This window comes from Pseudophryne corroboree, chromosome 4 (assembly GCF_028390025.1).
Source record: "Pseudophryne corroboree isolate aPseCor3 chromosome 4, aPseCor3.hap2, whole genome shotgun sequence".
NCBI lineage: Eukaryota > Metazoa > Chordata > Amphibia > Anura > Myobatrachidae > Pseudophryne > Pseudophryne corroboree.
Window position 1 is genome coordinate 697,059,262 of NC_086447.1, and position 21,234 is coordinate 697,080,495.

Below are 21,234 nucleotides of genomic sequence, written 5' to 3' on the forward strand. Positions count from 1 at the left end.
ATATTTATGGTAATGCTGCGACCGGCGGAAGTTCTATTGAGACGCACACTGTCAATGGAGATATTCTGCCGATGTGCGTGCAGAGACGCACAACCAGCAGGACCATTGAACATTGCACTTGCCTGTGGCATGTGCAGAATGTCTGACTGACCGTGGCCACCAGCGTTAGTGCACCTGCGTATTTAGACACTGACAGCAAGACACCTGCGTCTGGTAGCAAACCCTTCCTTCCCTACAGTTATGCACAATGAAGTGCTCGCGCCCCCCCCCTTTGAATCCCCCCATGTCATTTGCACAGTAATGTTAGATTTTATCCCACTATTCAGTGACTCCCGTCATCATTTCAGCACTACCAATCCATTGCAACACAACCCCACCTACACACCGTAACATAACACATGTAACATACCAGTCTCACTCATAGGTGTGTTGCTTTGATCCCCTTCCCCTTTTCTCTTACGTCCTAGAGGATGCTGGGGACTCCAAAAGGACCATGGGGTATAGACGGGATCCGCAGGAGCTTGGGCACACTGAAAAGACAAAAGACTGGGTGTGAACTGGCTCCTCCCTCCATGCCCCTCCTCCAGACCTCAGTTAGACTTTGTGCCCAGGACTGACTGGACACTCACTAGGGGAGCTCTACTGAGTTTCTCTGGAAAATACTTTTGTTAGGTTTTTTATTTTCAGGGAGACCTGCTGGCTACAGGCTCCCTGCAGCGTGGGAGTGAGGGGAGAGAAGCAGGACCTACTTCTTCTTAGTTTAAGGGCTCTGCTTCTCGGCTACTGGACTCCATTAGCTCCAGAGGGTTCGATCACTTGGTGCGCCTAGCTGCTTGTTCCCGGAGCCACGCCGTCACCCCCTCACAGAAGCCAAAAGAAAGAAGTTGGGTGAGTATGAGAAGAACAGAAGACTTCAGGACGGCAGAAGACTTCAGTAACCAGGTACAGCGCAGCAGTAACGCTGCGCTCCATGCTCCCACACACATCACTGACGGCACTCACAGGGTGCAGGGCGTCTTGGGGGGGGCGCCCTGGGCAGCAGGTCACTGGGATCCGGGAAGCCGGCAGAAGCATTTTCGGTGCCTCGGCGCCGTTTCCCAGCCCCCGCCGGCATTTTCAAATCGGGCACGCTGAAGCCCGCCAGGAAGGGGCGGAGCTTAGCGCGCGGCTCACAGCGCCATCTTTTTCTCCTCCACGCAGCTGGAGGAGACGCTGGGCCGGACCTCCATCACTCCTCGCAAGTAACGGGGAGATATCTCGGGGGAGGCACAGTGTGGTGCATTATTCTGGTTATTTAAAGCAGCGCTGGTCATATATATCCCTTATAGGGATATATGGGCGCTGGGGTGTGAGCTGGCATACTCCCTCTGGGTCTCTCTCTCTGGGCTTCACGGTGGGCCTGTCCCCTAGCTGAGACAATCTGAGTGTGTGTCGGTGTGTCGATTAAACGTGTCGGCATGTCTGAGGCTGAATGTGATTCACCGGAGGAGGTTGTTGGGGGTGCGGTTGTGGGTCTGGATTTAGGTCTGTCGGCGCAGCCGACACCTGATTTACTCACTTTACTAAGTACAATCAATACGAATGTAGCTTCTTTATCAAAGAGGTTGGATAAGTCTGAGTCACAGACGCAGGTGTGGAAGAAGTCCATAGAGGAGGCTTTGTCTCAGGTACAGACCCCATCGGTCTCGCAAAAGCGTCCATTTACTCAAGTGGTAGATACTCATACCGACACGGACTCTGATTCTGAGGTCGATTTTTCTGAGGCTGCTTTGCATCCACGTTTAGTAAAGAGTATTCAGTACATGATTGTGGCTATAAAGGATGTTTTACACATTTCTGATGAACCTGCGGTGCAGGAAACACGGATTTGTTTGTTCAAAGGGTAGAAACCTGAAGTGAAGTTTCCCCCCTCTCATGAAATGAATACTCTTTGTGAATAAGCTTGGGAGTCGCTGGATAAGAGGTGGCAGATTCCCAAGAGGATTTACATGGCGTATCCTTTCCCCTCTGATGACAGGGAAAAATGGGAGTCGTCTCCAAATGTTGACAAAGCTCTATCTCGTTTGTCGAAGAAGGTGGCGCTTCCATCTCCTGACACGGCAGCTCTCAAGGATCCAGCGGATCGCAAGCTGGAGACGTCTCTGAAGTCCATTTTCGCTAATACAGGTGCATTGCTCAGTCCTGCAGTGGCGTCGGTGTGGGTGAGTAGTGCTATTGCTAAATGGGCTGAGAATTTAGCTGCTGATATGGATACCCTTGATAAAAATAATGTTCTTCTGACTCTTGGTTATATCAAGGACGCTGCAGATTACCTGAAGGATGCGGCGAGGGATGTTTGTCTCTTGGGATCAAGAGCCAATGCCATGTCAATATCGGCAAGGAGTGCGTTGTGGATCCATCAATGGAATGCGGATGCCGACTCCAAGAGAGCTATGGAAGCTTTACCCTTCAAAGGTAATGTCTTGTTTGGGGACGGCTTGGTGGACCTGGTCTCTACCGCGACGGCGGGTAAGTCCTCTTTTCTTCCCTATGTGCCCACACAACACAAAAAGGCACCACATCAGCAGATGCAGTCCTCGTCCCAATAAATACAGGCGTGGAAAAGGTTCGTCCTTCCTCGCTTCAAAAGGTAAAGGAAGGGGTAGGAAGTCGCCTGCCGTGTCTGGCGCCCAGGACCAAAAGTCCTCCCCTGCCTCTACCAAGTCCACCGCATGACGTTGGGGCTTCCCTGGGGGAGTCCGGACCGGTGGGGGGCCGTCTCCGAGTCTTCAGTCAGGTCTGGATTCAATCAGGTCTCGATCCTTGGGTCCTAGAGATTGTATCTCAGGGATACAAGCTGGAGTTTCGGGAGGTGCCCCCTCACCGGTTTTTCGTTTCGCCCTTACCAGCGTCTCTTTCGGACAGGGAGCTGGTGCTGGCTGCAATACAAAAATTGTGTCAACAGAGGGTCATTGTTCCCGTTCCCCCGTCACAACGGGGGGAGGGGTTCTACTCGAGCCTATTTGTTGTGCCGAATCTGGACGGTTCGGTCAGACCGATTCTGAATCTAAAATCCCTCAATCCATACTTCAAAGTTTTCAAGTTCAAGATGGAATCTCTTCGAGCTGTGATTTCCAGCTTAGAAGGGGGGGATTGTATGGCGTCAGTCGACATAAAGGATGCCTACTTACACGTCCCGATATTTCCTTCGCATCAGGCCTTCCTCAGGTTTGCAATACAAGATTCTCATTACCAATTTCAGACGTTGCCGTTTGGCCTTTCCACGGCCCCGAGGGTTTTCACCAAGGTCATGGCAGAAATGATGGTTCTTCTTCGCAAGCAAGGGGTTAGAATTATCCCGTACTTGGACGATCTCCTGATAAAGGCGAGGTCCAAGGAAAGGTTGCTAAGGAGTGTAGATTTGGTGCTGGCAGTGCTACGACAGCACGGTTGGGTGCTAAATTTGCCAAAATCTCAGTTGATTCTGACCACCCGGCTGTCTTTTCTGGGCATGATTCTGGACACGGAGTTAAAGAGAGTTTCTCTAACGTCCTAGTGGATGCTGGGGACTCCGTAAGGACCATGGGGAATAGACGGGCTCCGCAGGAGACATGGACACTTTAAGAAAGAATTTAGATTCTGTTGTGCTCTGGCTCCTCTCTCTATGTCCCTCCTCCAGACCTCAGTTTGAATCTGTGCCCGGACGAGCTGGGTGCTACTTAGTGAGCTCTCCTGAGCTTGCTATAAGAAAGTATTTTGTTAGGTTTTTTATTTTCAGGGAGCTTTGCTGGCAACAGACTCCCTGCATCATGGGACTGAGGGGAGAGAAGCAGCCCTACTCTCTGAAGATAGGTCCTGCTTCTTAGGCTACTGGACACCATTAGCTCCAGAGGGATCGTACACAGGATCTCACCCTTTGTCGTCCGATCCCGGAGCTGCGCCGCCGTCCCCCTCGCAGAGCCGGAAGACAGAAGCCGGGTGAAAGAAGCAAGAAGACTTTGAAATCGGCGGCAGAAGACTCCAGTCTTCACATGAGGTAGCGCACAGCACTGCAGCTGTGCGCCATTGCTCCCACACTACACCCACATACTCCGGTCACTGTAAGGGTGCAGGGCGCAGGGGGGGGGGGGGGGGGGGGGGCGCCCTTGGCAGCAATTAGAGACCTCTTTGGCAAAAGTTTGCATAATATACAGTTGGGCACTGTATATATGTATGAGCCCCCGCCAAAATTGTACATGAAAGCAGGACAGAAGCCCGCCGTCGATAGGGCGGGGCTTCTTCCTCAGCACTCACCAGCGCCATGTTTTTTCTCCACAGCACCGCTGAGAGGAAGCTCCCCAGTCTATCCCCTGCAGTTACACGGTAGAAGAGGGTAAAAAGAGAGGGGGGGCACATAATTAGGCGCAAAAATCAATATAAACAGCAGCTACTGGCTTAACATTAAGTTACTGTGTTATTCCTGGGTTAATAGCGCTGGGGTGTGTGCTGGCATACTCTCTCTCTGTCTCTCCAAAGGGCCTTATGGGGGAATTGTCTTCAGATGAGCATTCCCTGAGTGTGTGGTGTGTCGGTACATGTGTGTCGACATGTCTGAGGTAAAAGGCTCCCCTAAGGAGGAGATGGAGCAAATGTGTGTGTGAGGGTGTCTCCGTCGACAACACCGACACCTGTTTGGATATGTGTAATTAAGTGCTAAGGTGAATTTATTGCACAAAAGTTTAGAGAACAGACAGGGAATCTACCCATGTCTGTCCCTATGTCGCAGAGACCTTCAGAGTCTCTCAATGATCACTATCCAAAATAATAGACACTGATATCGACACGGAGTCTGACTCCAGTGACGACTACGATAATGCAAAGTTACAGCCAAAATGGCAGGAAAGTATTCAATATATGATTATTGTAATAAAAGATGATTTGCATATCACTGATGACTCATCTGTCCCTGACACAAGGGTACACATGTTTAAGGGGAAGAAAGCTGAGGTAAATTTCCCTCCTCTCATGATGAAAAAGAGCGGGAATCTCCAGACAAGAGACTGCAGTTTCCCACAAAGAATTCTCAGGGAGTATCCTTTCCCTACTAGGGCCAGGATATGATGGGAATCTTCCCCTAGGGTGTCACGTTTGCCCAAAAGGTAGCCCTGACGTAACAGCTATTCTCAGGGATCCTGCAGATAGCGTGCACATTCTGGTACACTACTCAGACCGGCGATTGTGTCGGCATGGGTTTATAGCGCTGTGGCAGCGTGGACAGGTACCTTATCAGCAGAGATTGAGACCCTAGTATGTATATATATGTATATATAAAGATATATATATTAAAGATTCTGTCTTAAGAGAAATATATATATATATATATATATATATATATATATATATATATATATAAAACATGCCCAAAGGGACATGAGTATACTAGAGTCAAAGCTATGTCGATTTCTGCTTGACGTGTCCTGTAGAATATGCAATGGACAGATGATGCCGACTTAAGAGGCATATGGAAGGCTGAGGATTGTGTGGAGAAGGGTTCTCGGACCTGGTCTCCACAGCTATAGCTTGTAATTCTGATATTTTGCCTTATATTCCTGCACAGCCTAGGAAAGCACGACATTATCAAATGCAGCCTTTCGAACAAAGAAACAAGAAAGTCCGAGGTGCGTCCTTTCTTGCCAGAGGCGGGGGCAGAGGAAAGAAGCTGCACAACACAGCTAGTTCCCAGGAACAGAAGTCCTCCCCGGCCTCTACAAAATCCACCGCATGTCGCTGGGGCTCCACAGGCGGAGCTAGGCCCGGTGGGGGCACGCCTTCGTAAGTTCAGCCACAAGTGGGTTCACTCCCTGTTAGATCCCTGGGCAATAGATATTGTGTCTCAGGGATACAAGCTGGACTTTGAGGAGATGCCCCCTCACCGACGGCCCTGACGGCTTCCGCCCACGAGAGGGAAACAGTGTTAACTGCAATTCACGAATTGTATCTTCAACAGGTGGTGGTCAAGGTTCCCCTCCTTCAACAAGGAGGGGGTTATTATTCGACCATGTTGTAGTCCCGAAACCAGACGGTTCGGTCAGACCCATATTGAATTTAAAATCCCTGAACATATACCTGAAAAGGTTCAAGTTCAAGATGGAATCGCTAAGAGCGGTCATTGCAAGCCTGAAAGGGGGAGATTTTATGGTGACTCTGGACATAAAGGATGCATACCTTCATGTCCTCATTTATCCACCTCATCAGGTGTACCTCAGAATTGCGGTACGGGATTGTCATTACCAATTTCAGACGTTGCCGTTTGGTCTCTCCACGACCCCGAGAATATTCACCAAGGTAATGGCGGAAATGATGGTGCTCCTGCGGAAGCAAGGTGTCACTATTATCACGTACTTGGACGATCTCCTCATAAAAGCGAGATCAAGAGAGCGGTTGCTGAACAGCGTATCACTTTCTCTGGAAGTGTAACTGCAACACGGCTGGATTCTATATATTCCAAAGTCGCAGTTGGTTCCTACAGCTCATCTGCCTCTCCTAGGCATGATCCTAGACACAGCCCAGAAAAGGGTTTATCTCCCGATAGAGAGAGCTCAGGAGCTCGTGACACTGGTCAGGAATCAATTAAAACCAAAACAGGTGTCAGTGCATCACTGCACTCGAGTCCTGGGAAGGATGGTGGCATCATACGAGGCCATTCCCTTCGGCAGGTTCCATGCGAGGACCTTCCAATGGGACTTACTGGACAAGTGGTCCGGATCACATCTTCAGATGCATCGGTTAATCACCCTATCCCCCAGGGCCAGGGTGTCTCTCCTGTGGTGGCTGCAGAGTGCTCACCTTCTCGAAGGTCGCAGATTCGGCATTCAGGACTGGGTCCTGGTGACCACGGATGCAAGCCTCCGAGGGTGGGGGGCAGTCACACAGGGAAGAAATTTCCAAGGGCTGTTTTCAAGTCAGGAGACTTGCCTTCACATCAACATCCTGGAACTAAGGGCCATATACAACGCAACGTCAAGCGAAGTCCCTGCTTCGCGATCAACCGGTTCTGATTCAGTCAGACAATATCACCGCAGTGGCTCATGTAAACCGCCAAGGCGGCACAAGGAGCAGGGTGGCGATGGTAGAAGCCACCAGAATTCTTCGCTGGGCGGAGAATCACGTAAGCGCACTGTCAGCAGTGTTCATTCGGGAGTGGACAACTGGGAAGCAGACTTCCTCAGCAGGCACGACCTTCACCCGGGAGAGTGGGGACTTCATCAAGGAGTCTTCATGCAGATTGCAAGTTGGTGGGAACTGCCACAGGTGGACATGATGGCATCCCGCCTCAACAAAAAGCTGCAGAGATATTGCGCCAGGTCAAGAGACCCTCAGGGATAGCTGTGGACGCACTGGTGACACCGTGGGTGTTCCCGTTGGTCTATGTATTTCCTCCTCTTCCTCTCATACCCAAGGTGCTGAGAATCATAAGGAAAAGAGGAGTGAGAACAATACTCTTTGTTCCGGATTGGCCAAGAAGGACTTGGTATCCAGATCTGCAAGAAATGCTCACAGAGGACCCGTGGCCTCTGCCTCTAGGACAGGACTTGTGCAACAGGGGCCCTGTCTGTTCCAAGACTTACCGCGGCTGCGTTTTGACGGCATGGCAGTTGAACGCCGGATCCTAGCAGAAAAAGGCATTCCGGATGAGGTCATTCCTACGCTGATAGAGGCTAGGAAGGATGTGACGGCTCAACATTATCACCGTATATGGCGAAAATATGGGGCTTGGTGTGAGGCCAGGAATGCCCCTACGGAGAATTCCAGCTGGGCCTTTTCCTTCACTTCCTACAGTCGGGAGTGACTTTGGGCCTTAAATTGGATTCCATTAAGGTTCAGATTTCGGCCTTATCCATTTTCTTTAAAAAATAACTGGCTTCTCTGCCTGAAGTTCAGACATTTGTAAAGGGAGGGCTGCATTTTAAGCCCCCTTTTGTGCCTCCAGTGGCACCTTGGGATCTTAACGTGGTGTTGAGTTTCCTGAAATCACACTGGTTTGAACCACTCAAAACGGTGGAAGTAAAATATCTCACGTGGAAGGTGGTCATGCTATTAGCCTTGGCTTCGGATAGGCGTGTGTCAGAATTGGCGGCTTTGTCACATAAAAGCCCTGATCTGGTTTTCCATGCGGATAGAGCAGAATTGCGGACCCGCCCACAATTTCTGCCAAAAGTGGTTTCATCCTTTCATATAAACCAACCTATTGTGGTGCCTGTGGCTACTACTGACTTGGAGGATTCCGAGTCACTGGATGTAGTCGGGGCTTTGAAGGTTTATGTAGCCAGAACGGCTAAGGTCAGGAAAACAGAATCTTTGTTTATCCTGTATGCTTCCAACAAGCTTGGAGCGCCTGCTTCAAAGCAAACTATTGCTCGCTGGATCTGTAACACGATTCAGCAGGCTCATTCTGCGGCTGGGTTGCCGCTGCCTAAATCAGTTAAGGCCCATTACACAAGGAAGGTGGGCTCTATTTGGGCGGCTGCCCGAGGGGTCTCGGCATTACAGCTTTGCCGAGCGGCTACTTGGTCAGGTTCAAACACCTTTGCAAAGTTCTACAAGTTTGATACCCTGGCTGAGGAGGACCTTGTGTTTGCTCATTCGGTGCTGCAGAGTCATCCGCACTCTCCCGCCCGTTTGGGAGCTTTGGTATAATCCCCATGGTCCTTACGGAGTCCCCAGCATCCACTAGGACGTTAGAGAAAATAAGATTTTACTTACCGGTAAATCTATTTCTCGTAGTCCGTAGTGGATGCTGGGCGCCCGTCCCAAGTGCGGACTTCTTCTGCAATGCTTGTATATAGTTATTGCTTAAATAAGGGTTATGTTATAGTTGCATCAGAGTTTATCTGATGCTCTGTGATTGTTCATACTGTTAACTGGGTAAAGTTATCACAAGTTATACGGTGTGATTGGTGTGGCTGGTATGAGTCTTACCCTGGATTCCCAAAATCCTTTCCTTGTACTGTCAGCTCTTCCGGGCACAGTTTCTCTAACTGAGGTCTGGAGGAGGGACATAGAGGGAGGAGCCAGAGCACACCAGAATCTAAATTCTTTCTTAAAGTGCCCATGTCTCCTGCGGAGCCCGTCTATTCCCCATGGTCCTTACGGAGTCCCCAGCATCCACTACGAACTACGAGAAAAAGATTTACCGGTAAGTAAAATCTTATTTTTTCTTCCACAGGAAAAGGCTCTAGAACTGCAGTCGATGGTCAGGGATCTTCTGAGGCCGAAGACTGTGTCCATCCATCAATGTACGCGGGTTCTGGGGAAGATGGTTGCGGCGTACGAAGCCATTCCGTTCGGCAGGTTTCATGCCCGGGTGTTTCAGTGGGACTTGCTGAGCAAATGGTCCGGGTCTCACCTGCACATGCACCGGAAGATAAGTCTATCTCCCAGAGCCAGAATTTCCCTCCTGTGGTCGCTACAAGGGTCTCACCTCCTAGAGGGATGCCGGTTCGGTATCCTGGACTGGGTACTTCTGACAACAGATTCAAGTCTCCGGGGCTGGGGTGCAGTCACCCAAGGCAGGAACTTCCAGGGTAGATGGTCGCTCCAGGAAGCGGGTCTCCACATAAATGTTCTCGAGTTAAAAGCCATTTACAACGGCCTGCTACAGGCAAGAAGCCTTCTTCAGGGTCGATCTGTCCTGGTATAGTCAGACAACATCACAGCGGTGGCACATATCAACCGTCAAGGCGGCACAAGGAGCAGAGCGGCAATGACGGAGGCCACAAGAATCCTTCGCTGGGCGGAACAACACGTGAGCGCCCTGTCAGCAGTCTTCCTTCGGGAGTAGACAACTGGGAAGCAGACTTCCTCAGCAGACACGATCTTCATCCGGGAGAGTGGGCTCTTCATCAAGAGGTGTTTGCAGAAGTGACAAAGCATTGGGGACTCCCTCTGATAGACATGATGGCGTCCCGTCTCAACAAGAAGCTCCCGTGGTATTGTTCCAGGTCAAGGGACCCCAAAGCCAGTGCGGTGGACGCCCTGGTGTCTCCGTGGGTGTTCAAGTCGGTGTATGTGTTCCCTCCACTTCCTCTTATTCCAAAGGTACTGGGGATCATTCGGCGAGCAAGGGGCAGGCGATTCTCGTAGTTCCAGATTGGCCATGAAGGGCCTGGTATCTGGATCTTCAGGAATTACTAGTGGAAGATCCTTGGCCGCTTCCTCTAAGAGAGGACCTGTTGTTGCAGGGTCCATGCGCATTTCCAGACTTACCGCGGCTGCGTTTGACGGCATGGAAGTTGAGAGTCAGAACTTAGCTCGTAAAGGTATTCTCGGAGAGGTCATTCCTACTCTCCTCAAGGCTAGGAAGGAGGTTACGGCGAAGCATTATCACCGTATTTGGAAGAAGTATGTTTCCTGGTGTGAGATTAAAAGGGCTCCTGCTGAAGAATTTAATTTGGGGCGTTTTCTCCACTTTTTGCAGGCTGGTGTGGATGCAGGCCTGAAGTTGGGCTCCATCAAGGTGCAGATTTCGGCATTGTCTATTTTCTTTCAAAGGGAATTGGCTGCCCTCCCAGAGGTTCAGACGTTTGTGAACGGAGTTTTGCATATTAAGGCTCCGTTTGTGCCTCCTGTGGCCCCATGGGATCTTGATGTGGTCTTACAGTTTCTCATGTCTTCCTGGTTTGAGCCTTTGCGTAAGGTTGAGTTGAAGTTTCTCACCTGGAAGGTAGTCATGCTGTTGGCGCTGGCATCTGCCAGGCGAGTGTCTGAGTTGGCGGCCTTATCTCATAAGAGCCCGTACTTGATCTTTCATTCAGATAGGGCAGAATTGAGGACTCGTCAACAATTTTTACCAAAGGTGGTCTCTTCGTTTCACATTAACCAACCTATTGTGGTACCGGTGGCTGTTCCAAGGTCTCTGGATGTAGTGAGGGCTTTGAAGATCTACGTCGCCCGTACGGCTGTTGCCAGGAAAACTGATGCTTTGTTTGTCCTGTATGCTTCCAACAAGATTGGTCATCCTGCTTCAAAACAGACTATGCACGCTGGATTTGTAGTACGATTCAGCAGGCTCATTCTTCGGCCGGGTGACCGGTGCCGAAGTCAGTGAAAGCCCATTCTACCAGGAAAGTGGGCTCGTCTTGGGCGGCTGCCCGGGGCGTCTCGGCTTTACAGCTCTGCCGAGCGGCTACCTGGTCGGGTTCAAACACTTTTGCCAAGTTCTATAAGTTTGATACCCTGGCTGATGAGGACCTTGCGTTTGCTCAGTCAGTGCTGCAGAGTTGTCCGCACTCTCCCGCCCGGTCTGGAGCTTTGGTATAAACCCCATGGTCCTTTTGGAGTCCCCAGCATCCTCTAGGACGTAAGAGAAAATAGGATTTTGGTACTTACCGGTAAATCCTATTCTCCTAGTTCGTAGAGGATGCTGGGCGCCCGTCCCAGTGCGGACTGTTTCTTGCAGTGTTCCCTTGTAGGTTCACTTAGTTTATACACGGGTTGTGTATTTCTGTTTTCAGCTTGTTGCTGTAGTTTTTCATACTGTTATCTGATTTACTGTTACTCCGGTTGTACGGTATGGTTGTGATGGTTCCGGTATGAATGGTCGACCATGTTATGGTCGACAGTCATTAGGTCGACCACTATTGGTCGACATTGACATGGTCGACATGGACACATGGTTGACACATAAAAATGGGCGACACATGAAAGGTCGACATATGAAAAGGTCGACATGAGTTTTTTACCTTTTTTTGGTGTTGTTTTTTGCGTAAAGTGACTGGGAACCCCAATTAGTGCACCGCGTCCCCTCGCATGGCTCGCTTCGCTCGCCATGCTTCGGGCATGGTGCCTTCGCTCCGCTACCGCTTCGCTCGGCACACTTTACCGTTCCAATCATAGTCCATGTGGATCGTAAAGTATGGAAAAGTTCTCCAAAAGAAAAAAAAGTTAAAAAACTCATGTCGACCTTTTCATGTTTCGACCTTTCATGTGTCGACCATTTTCATGTGTCGACCATGTGTCCATGTCGACCATGTCAATGTCGACCAATAGTGGTCGACCTAATGACTGTCGACCATAACATGGTCGACCATGCAGGGGCGGAACTCTGGGAGGCAGTGGAGTCGGCTGCCGCCGGGCTCCTGGCCTCAAGGGGCGCATCTCCTCCACACTGTCTCCCGCTGCCTGACTCCTGAAGAGGAGCTTTCGTGTCAGTGTCAGGGGGAGTCCGCAGATCAGGAGGACTGGAGGAGCTACTCGCAGCCTGGAACCTGTCACCGGAGGAGGAGGAGCTCGTAGCAGCATGCGCACCCTCAGCGTTCTGAGGGAAAATCCCACCGGCCAGCCGCTGTGTGCTCCGGCTCTGCGGGTAAGTGGAGGTCCAGGGCAGCCTCACTTACCCATCCTTGTGACGGTCACATTATCGTGCGTGCCGAATGCCGGTGATTGGGCGGGCGCGCGCGGGAGGGGGGTCTTATTGTATACATTGCTGGGAGGTGCTGCACTTAGGATCCCTTCAATAATGACACACACAGCAGCACCATTATATAATCAATATTTCAATCTGGTACTATAGATTGTCACCAGGATACCATATCTGATGACAATCTATAGTACCAGATTGAAATATTGATTATATAAAGGTGCTGCTGTGTGTGTCATTACTGAAGGGATCCTAAGTGCAGCACCTCCCAGCAATATATTAAAACTTCTTGTGGGGGCACCAGAATAAGTAAATGTATATATATAGAGAGAGAGAGAGATGTGGAATCCAGTGGCACTCCACAGACTTGAATATATTAATAATAAATAATTAATCCATGAATTAAATAAAGTATGGAGTACTAACTGTATACAAGTCTGTGGAGTGCCACTGAATTCTACTTCTATATGAGACCGTTGCTTTGACCTAAGGAGGGCACCACAGCAAGAATTCATTGTACCCTCAAAGGAGTGTCAGGCTCACAGTCCTATAAAAAAAAAAAAAAATATATATATATATATATATATATATATAGATATATATAGAGGCAAAGTGTGACATCCCTAGATGCTTCCAACACCAGGTAAGAGATACTGCATGGCACTCCAGGACGTCTTTGAATCAATTACATTTTACTGCAATATATAACCCAGAATCGTTGATATATTGCGGTAAAAGTTTATTGATTTAAATAAGTCCTGGAGTGCCATGCAGTATCTCTCACCTGGTGTTGGGAGCATCTAAGGAAAGGACGCCACACTTATATACATCATTATCAGCAAGGGCACCCAGGCAACTGCATATACAATAGTGAGTACTGAACCACAAGATGAATATATATATATATATATATATATATATATAGTATTATCATTTACTGTATCAGTGCGCAGTATGTTAGTGTCCATGGAATAAAGTGACTTGCATACTCCCTTTAGTGTGGACGGTGTAATGGTTAGCATTGCTGCCTCACAGCACTGAGGTCATGGGTTTTGTTCCCGCCATGGCCCTAACTGTGTAGAGTTTGTATATTCTCCCATTGCTGGCGTGGATTTCCACCAGGTACTCTGGATAGGTAGGTTATTTGGCTCCCAACAAAAATTAACCCTAGTGCATGAGTGTACAGGGGCAGACTACATAGGCCAAGTATTTCTTATCTGCCATCAAATTCTATGTGACAGGTCTCGCAATAGTACAGCTGTCTGGTTCTCGCCTCCGGCCGGGGAGAGGGAGTGCAGACTAGAGTCCTGGGAGCTGCTATCCACCTCCTCCTTCTCCAGTGTGACCTGCCACCTCCACACTTCCCTATGATTTGTCCCTGAACTGTGATCAGGACTAACGTTAGGAGAGAAAGCCTTGTGATGAACATCTGCTTAATTCTCCATGTCCGCCACCCTGCATGACACCCTGCCTGCTGTATGTGAGAGTGTAGAGAGCAGTCACTGGACGTTGTGTCCCCTATACTGAGCGGGATATCAGAGTTATTTCTGCGTCTTCCGTCATTCTGCTGCGGAGCCCATCCACACACTGCTGATGCGGGGGTCACCCACTTTATAGGTTGCTACACAGGTACTTATGGTGTTAAAATAGGAAGAAGAGCTGTTGTGTAGCCTACACATGGAGCCCTCCTCATCAATCCCTATAATTATGGGGATTGTTATTAACTGAGCCAGGGCAGTCGGACTTAATCCCCTGCTGTATTGTTCTTGAAAGTGGCGTTTGTGTGTTTTTGATATATACATACTGTATATCGGCACACCACTGCGCCAAAGCATCTACATTGTGACACGCTAGTGGGTGAGGGAGTACTGTAGATTTGCTATAAAGGTATGCTGGTGTCTATTTTATTGTGATGACTGACTTGGAGTGCGTCCACTTTGTATGTGTATCTATATTACTATTGGGAAAGGCACTTGAGCACGCTACTACTGCTCAACATGAGTGCCGGATAGCTATATATGAAGGGCGTGTGTGTCTACAGTATGTAGGGGGGGGGGGGGGGGGGGCACCAACACTTATCATGCCTCCGGGCGACTGGGGCGAACTTACGCCACTGCGACCATGTGAACGGATACCGGTTGTGATGTGGGCTGGTATGTTTGTAGCCCTTAGTTTACACAAAAATCCTTTCCTCGAAATGTCCGTCTCTCCTGGGCACAGTTCCTATAACTGAGGTCTGGAGGAGGGGCATAGAGGGAGGAGCCAGTTCACACTCAGTCTTAAGTCTTTTCAGTGTGCCCAAGCTCCTGCGGATCCCGTCTATACCCCATGGTCCTTTTGGAGTCCCCAGCATCCTCTACGGACTAGGAGAACAGGATTTACCGGTAAGTACCAAAATCCTATTATTTCTAGATTGTAAATAGGAAACATTGCATTGTGAACAGCTGTCCCTGCTGTCATTTCTAACAGTGTGTCAGTGTTTCAGAACTCATGTCTCGTCTTAAAGTGCTTCTGCAGATGAAAAATGACATTTGAGATTAAGGGACATTAGCTTATTTTATTGCAGCTTTTATTTTGCCATTGCTCTGCCTAACCATGACATGCTTGCCTCCTGTTGGTACATGGTATGCAGTTCTGGGGTATCACTGCAGACATACACATCAGCATGGACCTTGGTTCCAGTGAAGAGATTTACAGCTGTAAGGGATCTTGTACTTTGTTCTTTTTAAGAGTACTAGAAACAAGTTCTCAAAGTTTCCCTGCAGCTTATTGTCCTATATACTTAATGTACTTAATGAGTGTCTCGTGGGATGTCATTGTATTTTTCTGAGTGCTTCTAAACCCTCCAGGCAGCATAGAAATTGACAAATGCTTGTCAGAAGGTGTCTTACCTTTTTATGGACTATTATTAATGACAGAGTATGTTTAATAGGCTTTAAGAACATTGTCTCATGCCTAAAATTAGAAGAAGGGTGTGGGATTGGCCAGCGGCTACCTGGATCCCATTCTTGGCCAGATAAATGAAGACACTGGTACTAGGGCTACAATAGGTTTTGGTGTTTGATGATGTACACAATGATTTACCTTTTAATTACAAGATAATTGTTACAAAATGTAAAATAATGTTTACTGGTATGATGCAAAAATTAAGCTGTTAAAAATACATATTAGAAGTCTGTCGGTTGCTTCTACTAGAGACCATTGACCCATAGGCGTGCGCAGCTAATTTTATTAGGGGGTGCACCGCCTTTTGGGCATGTCTAGCACTATTTTACATTCTCTTAGTAAAATCACATGGCTTAATCTAATTTCTCCCTAGTTCTAATAATACAAGTGGATATATACACCCCATAGAAATAAAATGAAACATAATAATACAAGTGGATATATACACCCCAGAGAAATAAAATGAAACATAATAATACAAGTGGATATATACACCCCAGAGAAATAAAATGAAACATAATAATACAAGTGGATATATACACCCCAGAGAAATAAAATTAAACATAATAATACAAGTGGATATATACACCCCAGAGAAATAAAATGAAACATAATAGTGTGACCACTGGCCGGTCCTGACTGTCCACTACGGCATAACCCTGAGTCCTAGATGCCGCTGCACCCCATCGCTGCTTCCACTTCCCCAACCTATCACTGACCCAGTCACAGAACTAAAGAGTGGTGAGTCTAGGTGCATATGCATTCCCCACCACTTGCACCCCCCAGCACCTACACCCTGATTTTGAGTGGGCCACTCTGAAAAGTACAGGAGATTTAGGGGGCCAAACATTTGAGCTTTAACATAACACAAGTTTAAAATTTACACATGCCATCAGAGCCATATTTGACTGTTTCTATGCATTCAGATTCTCTATATATGCAGGACACCAGCATTTGTCACACATGTCCCCATGCTCACAGTTACTGACAGTAGTGCCCCTTATTCACATGACGCCACACAGTATGAGCCGAAATTCACATTGCACAACACAGTATGAGTCAAAATTCACAATACGCCACACAGTATGAGACGAAATACACATTACGCCAAAGTATGAGCCAAATTCACAATACGCCACACAGTATGAGCCGAAATTCACATTATAGCACACAGTATGAGCCAAATTCACATTACGCCACACAGTATGAGCCAAATTCACGTTACACCACACAGTATGAGCTGAAATTAACATTACGCCAAAGTATGAGCCAAAATTCACAATACGCCACACAGTATGAGCCGAAATTCACAATACGCCACACAGTATGAGCCGAAATTCACAATACGCCACACAGTATGAGCCGAAATTCACATTACGCCACAAAGTATGAGCCGAAATTAACAATACGCCACACAGTATGAGCCGAAATTCACATTACGCCACAAAGTATGAGCCAAATTTACAATACACCACAGTATGAGCCGAAATTCACATTATAGCACACAGAATAAGCCAAATTCACATTACACCACACAGTATGAGCCAAATTCACATTGCGCCACACAGTATGAGCCAAATTCACATTACGCCACACAGTATAAGACAGAATTCACAATACGCCACACAGTATGAGCCGAAAGTCACATTATGCCACAAAGTATGAGCCACATTCACTTTACGCCACACACCACGCGCCTCAGGTATCTTATGGCAAATTCACCACTGGTGGCATAAGTTTAACAGCAAGACAAAAAAATTATACTTCCAATGCTGATGTAATATTTATTATCTTTGCACTTTTTGTTTAATGGGATCTCTAATACAGTGAAGGATATTGATGGATTTGGCCATATAACTGTGACTATTGCTAATGGAACCCAAGATGCCATGAATAGTGACTTACAGTCTGTCTCGGTGAAAGAGTCTCTGCTGAACTGCATTAGCAGAATGTGTCCTTCGGCGGTGGTTCCAAGTCCCCATGAGAGGAACTCTGGCTGTGGCCGCACACATGATTGAGAGCACGGACGGGAGGAGAGCGCGGGTGGGAGGAGAACGCGGCGGCTGGGCTGGAGAGTACGGTGGATGCACGGTATAACGTCATCAGGCAACGCCAGTCCCCCCCTGTGAGGCCGCCGCACATAATGTACATTCATGTCAGCATGTATTAGCGGGTGCCGGGTGCAGTGGTGGGGGGGAAGCAGAGGAATGAGCTGCAGGCTCGCGATCACTGCGCTGCAGCAGGCAGTGTGAGGGTGCCGGACATTAGGGGGTGCCTGTGCGCACCAGGCACCCCCCGTGCGCACGCCTATGCATTGACCCATTTATATATTTTCTTTTACCGACCTTCATTAGTTTCAGATATTAAACACATTACTACCTATGCAAATTTACATAAATAGGATGAGATTAAAGATGATATAATCCATACATTTTATTGAATTATGTTTTTGCTGCAGTAGATCCCAGAGTGCATTATAATACATATTGCACGGACATGCCTGGTGCTAGGTGAAAATCCTGCTTGCAAGCAATAAGGTTTAGAGATCTTATCAAACACAAATTCTTGTTTTACCTGGTCTAACCTGTTTCTTGTTATTTTCTACCTTGGAAGGCTGCATGAAGTGTTGATGGATTTGCAGCGAAAACAACTGGACCAGCTGTCAGACTGGCTGACTGTCACGGAAGAACGAATTCACAAGATGGATATGAAGTCTTATGGGGAAGATTTTGAGGCATTTAGGAAACAGGTTGAAGAACACAAAGTGAGAAAATATACCACCCATAGTAATTTAAGTTGACTAATGATGTAGCCCTCTGCCATTCTTACTTCTGCTATCTGACAGTATAGACCAGGCCTGGCCAACCTGTGGCTCTCCATTTGTTGTGAAACTACAAGTCTCAGCTTACCCTTCCACCGATCAGATGGTATAGTATGGTGGGACTCTCATAACAGCTGGAGAGCCACAGGTTGTCTAGTGTAGACAGTCATCATTCGGCCATACTAGCTTTCCCATGACTGATCGATCTTAGTTGTGAACTACAGTATTAGATACTTTCAGGTTTGACCACATACTTGTATGTATGTATGTATGTATGTATGTATGTATGTGTGTATGTGGTAAAGGCCAAGACAGAAATTTAAATGCTCGGGGGTCAAGCTGAGCATAGGATTGCCCTTGTGCTAGAGATCAGACAGGATAAGACTCCCATAAATAAGATGATTTGCATATTAATGAGCTGGGGGCTCAATAACAAACATGAGTGAATTACCATAAAAAACTTAATGACAATAAATATATATATATATATATATATATATATATATATATATATACACACAAATGAAAGGGCGGCACTCACGAGTCCTTATAAGAAGAATAATTCAGACGGACAGCGTCTTAAGGTGTTCAACGTTTCAGTCTATTTCAGACTTTTTTCAAGAACTGTTCTTGGAAAAAGTCTGAAATAGACTGAAACGTTGAACACCTTAAGACGCTGTCCGTCTGAATTATTCTTCTTAACAGGACTCGTGAGTGCCGCCCTTTCATTTGTGTGCATATTGGAGTTTGCAGCTCCATGGATGGCACCCGAGCAAAGTAACAGGCTGGTCAGTTATGTGAGTGCCGACTTAATTGTTGGATATATATATATATATATATATATATATTACATTCAACTATTTCATAACAAACTATACATTGACATGTTTCTTACTGTTATTAATAAAAGCTGGTTGACATTTCATTCCTCTGGCTTCTTTGATAGAAATTGCAGAGTGACCTCGAGGCGGAGCAAGTGAAAGTTAACTCTTTAACTCACATGGTGGTAATTGTAGATGAGAATAGCGGGGAAGGAGCCACTGTTGCACTAGAAACACAGCTGCAGGTAAGTCATTCTGATTATGCTATTTTAACTTCTCATGGTTCATTTATGATAGTCAAGCACAATGCAGAAATGCATTTCCATTACTGAGCTTCTGAGCCTTCTTGAGCAAATATTCATAAATACAATAAAGTTTTTTATGAAGTATAATATTATTACCCCCATTTGTGAACCCTTCCTGCATTCCATGTATTCTTGGTGAACAAGTACAAAGTGAAATGTATTAGTGTCACAACTGAGGGCCTGAGCTGACGGGAGGCAGCCTCAGTTGTAGGGGCTGAGATGTACCGGAACCTGGGAGGTTGTATCAGACCCCTGGACATGTAAGTAACATGAATAATAACTGCCCGAAGGCGTGACCACGACAACTTGGATAAAAGTCAATGATGTTTATTATGACAACTCCGCAACACAGCAGCAGTAAAAGAAAACGTAAAAGTCAGCAAAGAATAAATACAGTTCCTGGGTACTACAGGATGGCAGGAGCCACAGGGCACTGGTAGTGTGAGATAGTTCTTATGATCTTCTAGATGGAAAGTCCTTACCAGGCCCGACTGTAGCAATGGAGATAACCCAGGATTGTGCCAGCTGGTGTTCCAGGAAAAGCTGGGTTGCTGAAGATAAAACAGCTGCTGTGGATACTGGCTGGAACCAGACTGTTGTTAGCACGGAGTGGATACTGGCTGGAACCAGTTAAATAATAAATGAACTTGGGAGCGATGAAATATGAACTGAAATGTAGAACTTGAGAGCGGAGAAATAATAATACCGGTGGAGAGTGGTAAAGTGTAGAAAGGACACCGGCCCTTTAAGGGAAGCTGTACTCTGCTGGAAGCTGAGCTGGAAGCAGGTAATGTTGTAGCTGGAAACAGATGAATCCACAATGGATTGGAGAGAGTCAGGCTACACCGCAGGTGGAATGCTGGTGCGGGTCTCTATGGTGGAAGTCTTGAGACAGGAGCTGGAACCTGGAAGACAATCACAGGAGAGAGACAAACAGGAACTAGGTTTGACAACCAAAGCACTGACGCCTTCCTTGCTCAGGCACAGTGTATTTATACCTGCAGCAAGGAAGGGATTGGCTAGGCAATTATGCAGATTATCAATACTGAGAACAGATTGGTGGAAATGATCAGCTGACAGAATCCAAGATGGCTGCGCCCATGCAGACACTTGGAGGGAAGTTTGGTTTGTAATCCATGTGGTAATGAAAACAGTAATGGCGGCGCCGGCCACCGGAGACAGGAGGCGCCAGGCTGACAGATGCACATCCAACCACGCGGACACAGCGGAGGCCGCGGCTGACATAATCGCCACTCAGACACTCTGCATGCAGAAGTTCAGGGACGGGGGCGGAGGCCGCGGGAGACGCCATGCCAGGTGTAATATGGCGTTTACTGTGACAGCGTCCCAGAGTGACAGGAGAGGATACAGGAATGTACACATCAGGATAACAGATGGGATCCGGTCCTGGAGCGCTGAGCCAGCCTTAGGAGGCATCTGATGGGTAAGAAATGGCGTCCAGATACCCGGATCGTGACAATTAGTAATATCTACCTGTACCATATTTTTAATTGTTATATTCTCTAGCAGAGCTTATCTAACAGTTATCTGCTATGTTATTTTTGCCATGGCACTTCAGGAGGCTGGATGTAAAGATTGGTACACACTAGACCAGAGGTTCTCAAACTCGGTCCTCGGGGGCCCACACAGTGCATGTTTTGCAGGTCTCCTCACAGAATCGCAAGTGAAATAATTAGCTCCACCTATGGACCTTTTAAAATGTATCAGTGAGTAATTAATACACCTGTGCACCTGCTGGGTTACCTGCAAAACATGCACTGTGTGGGCTCCCGAGGACCGAGTTTGAGAACCTCTGCACTAGACAATATTTTCAACAAAATTTCCAAAAACGACTGGTTGTTACTATGATTTTGTAATATCGTTCAGTGTGTATGCACTAGCAATGCATCCCTGTCATTAGTACATGCAATACAATTTCGACAATGTCGCTAATGACCAGGAGCA

The 21,234-nt window shown here is 47.4% G+C and overlaps 1 protein-coding gene across 3 annotated transcripts in view; it reads left to right on the forward strand.

The window, feature by feature from the left end:
* UTRN (utrophin) overlaps positions 1-21,234 on the forward strand; it is a 1,167,552-nt gene that overhangs the window by 248,140 nt on the left and 898,178 nt on the right. For all 3 annotated transcript variants that reach the window (XM_063917938.1, XM_063917937.1, XM_063917939.1), the window contains 2 exons: positions 17,936-18,086; positions 19,090-19,209. In XM_063917938.1, coding sequence (XP_063774008.1) covers positions 17,936-18,086; positions 19,090-19,209 — 271 coding nt within the window. The remainder of the gene's footprint in view (positions 1-17,935; positions 18,087-19,089; positions 19,210-21,234) is intronic.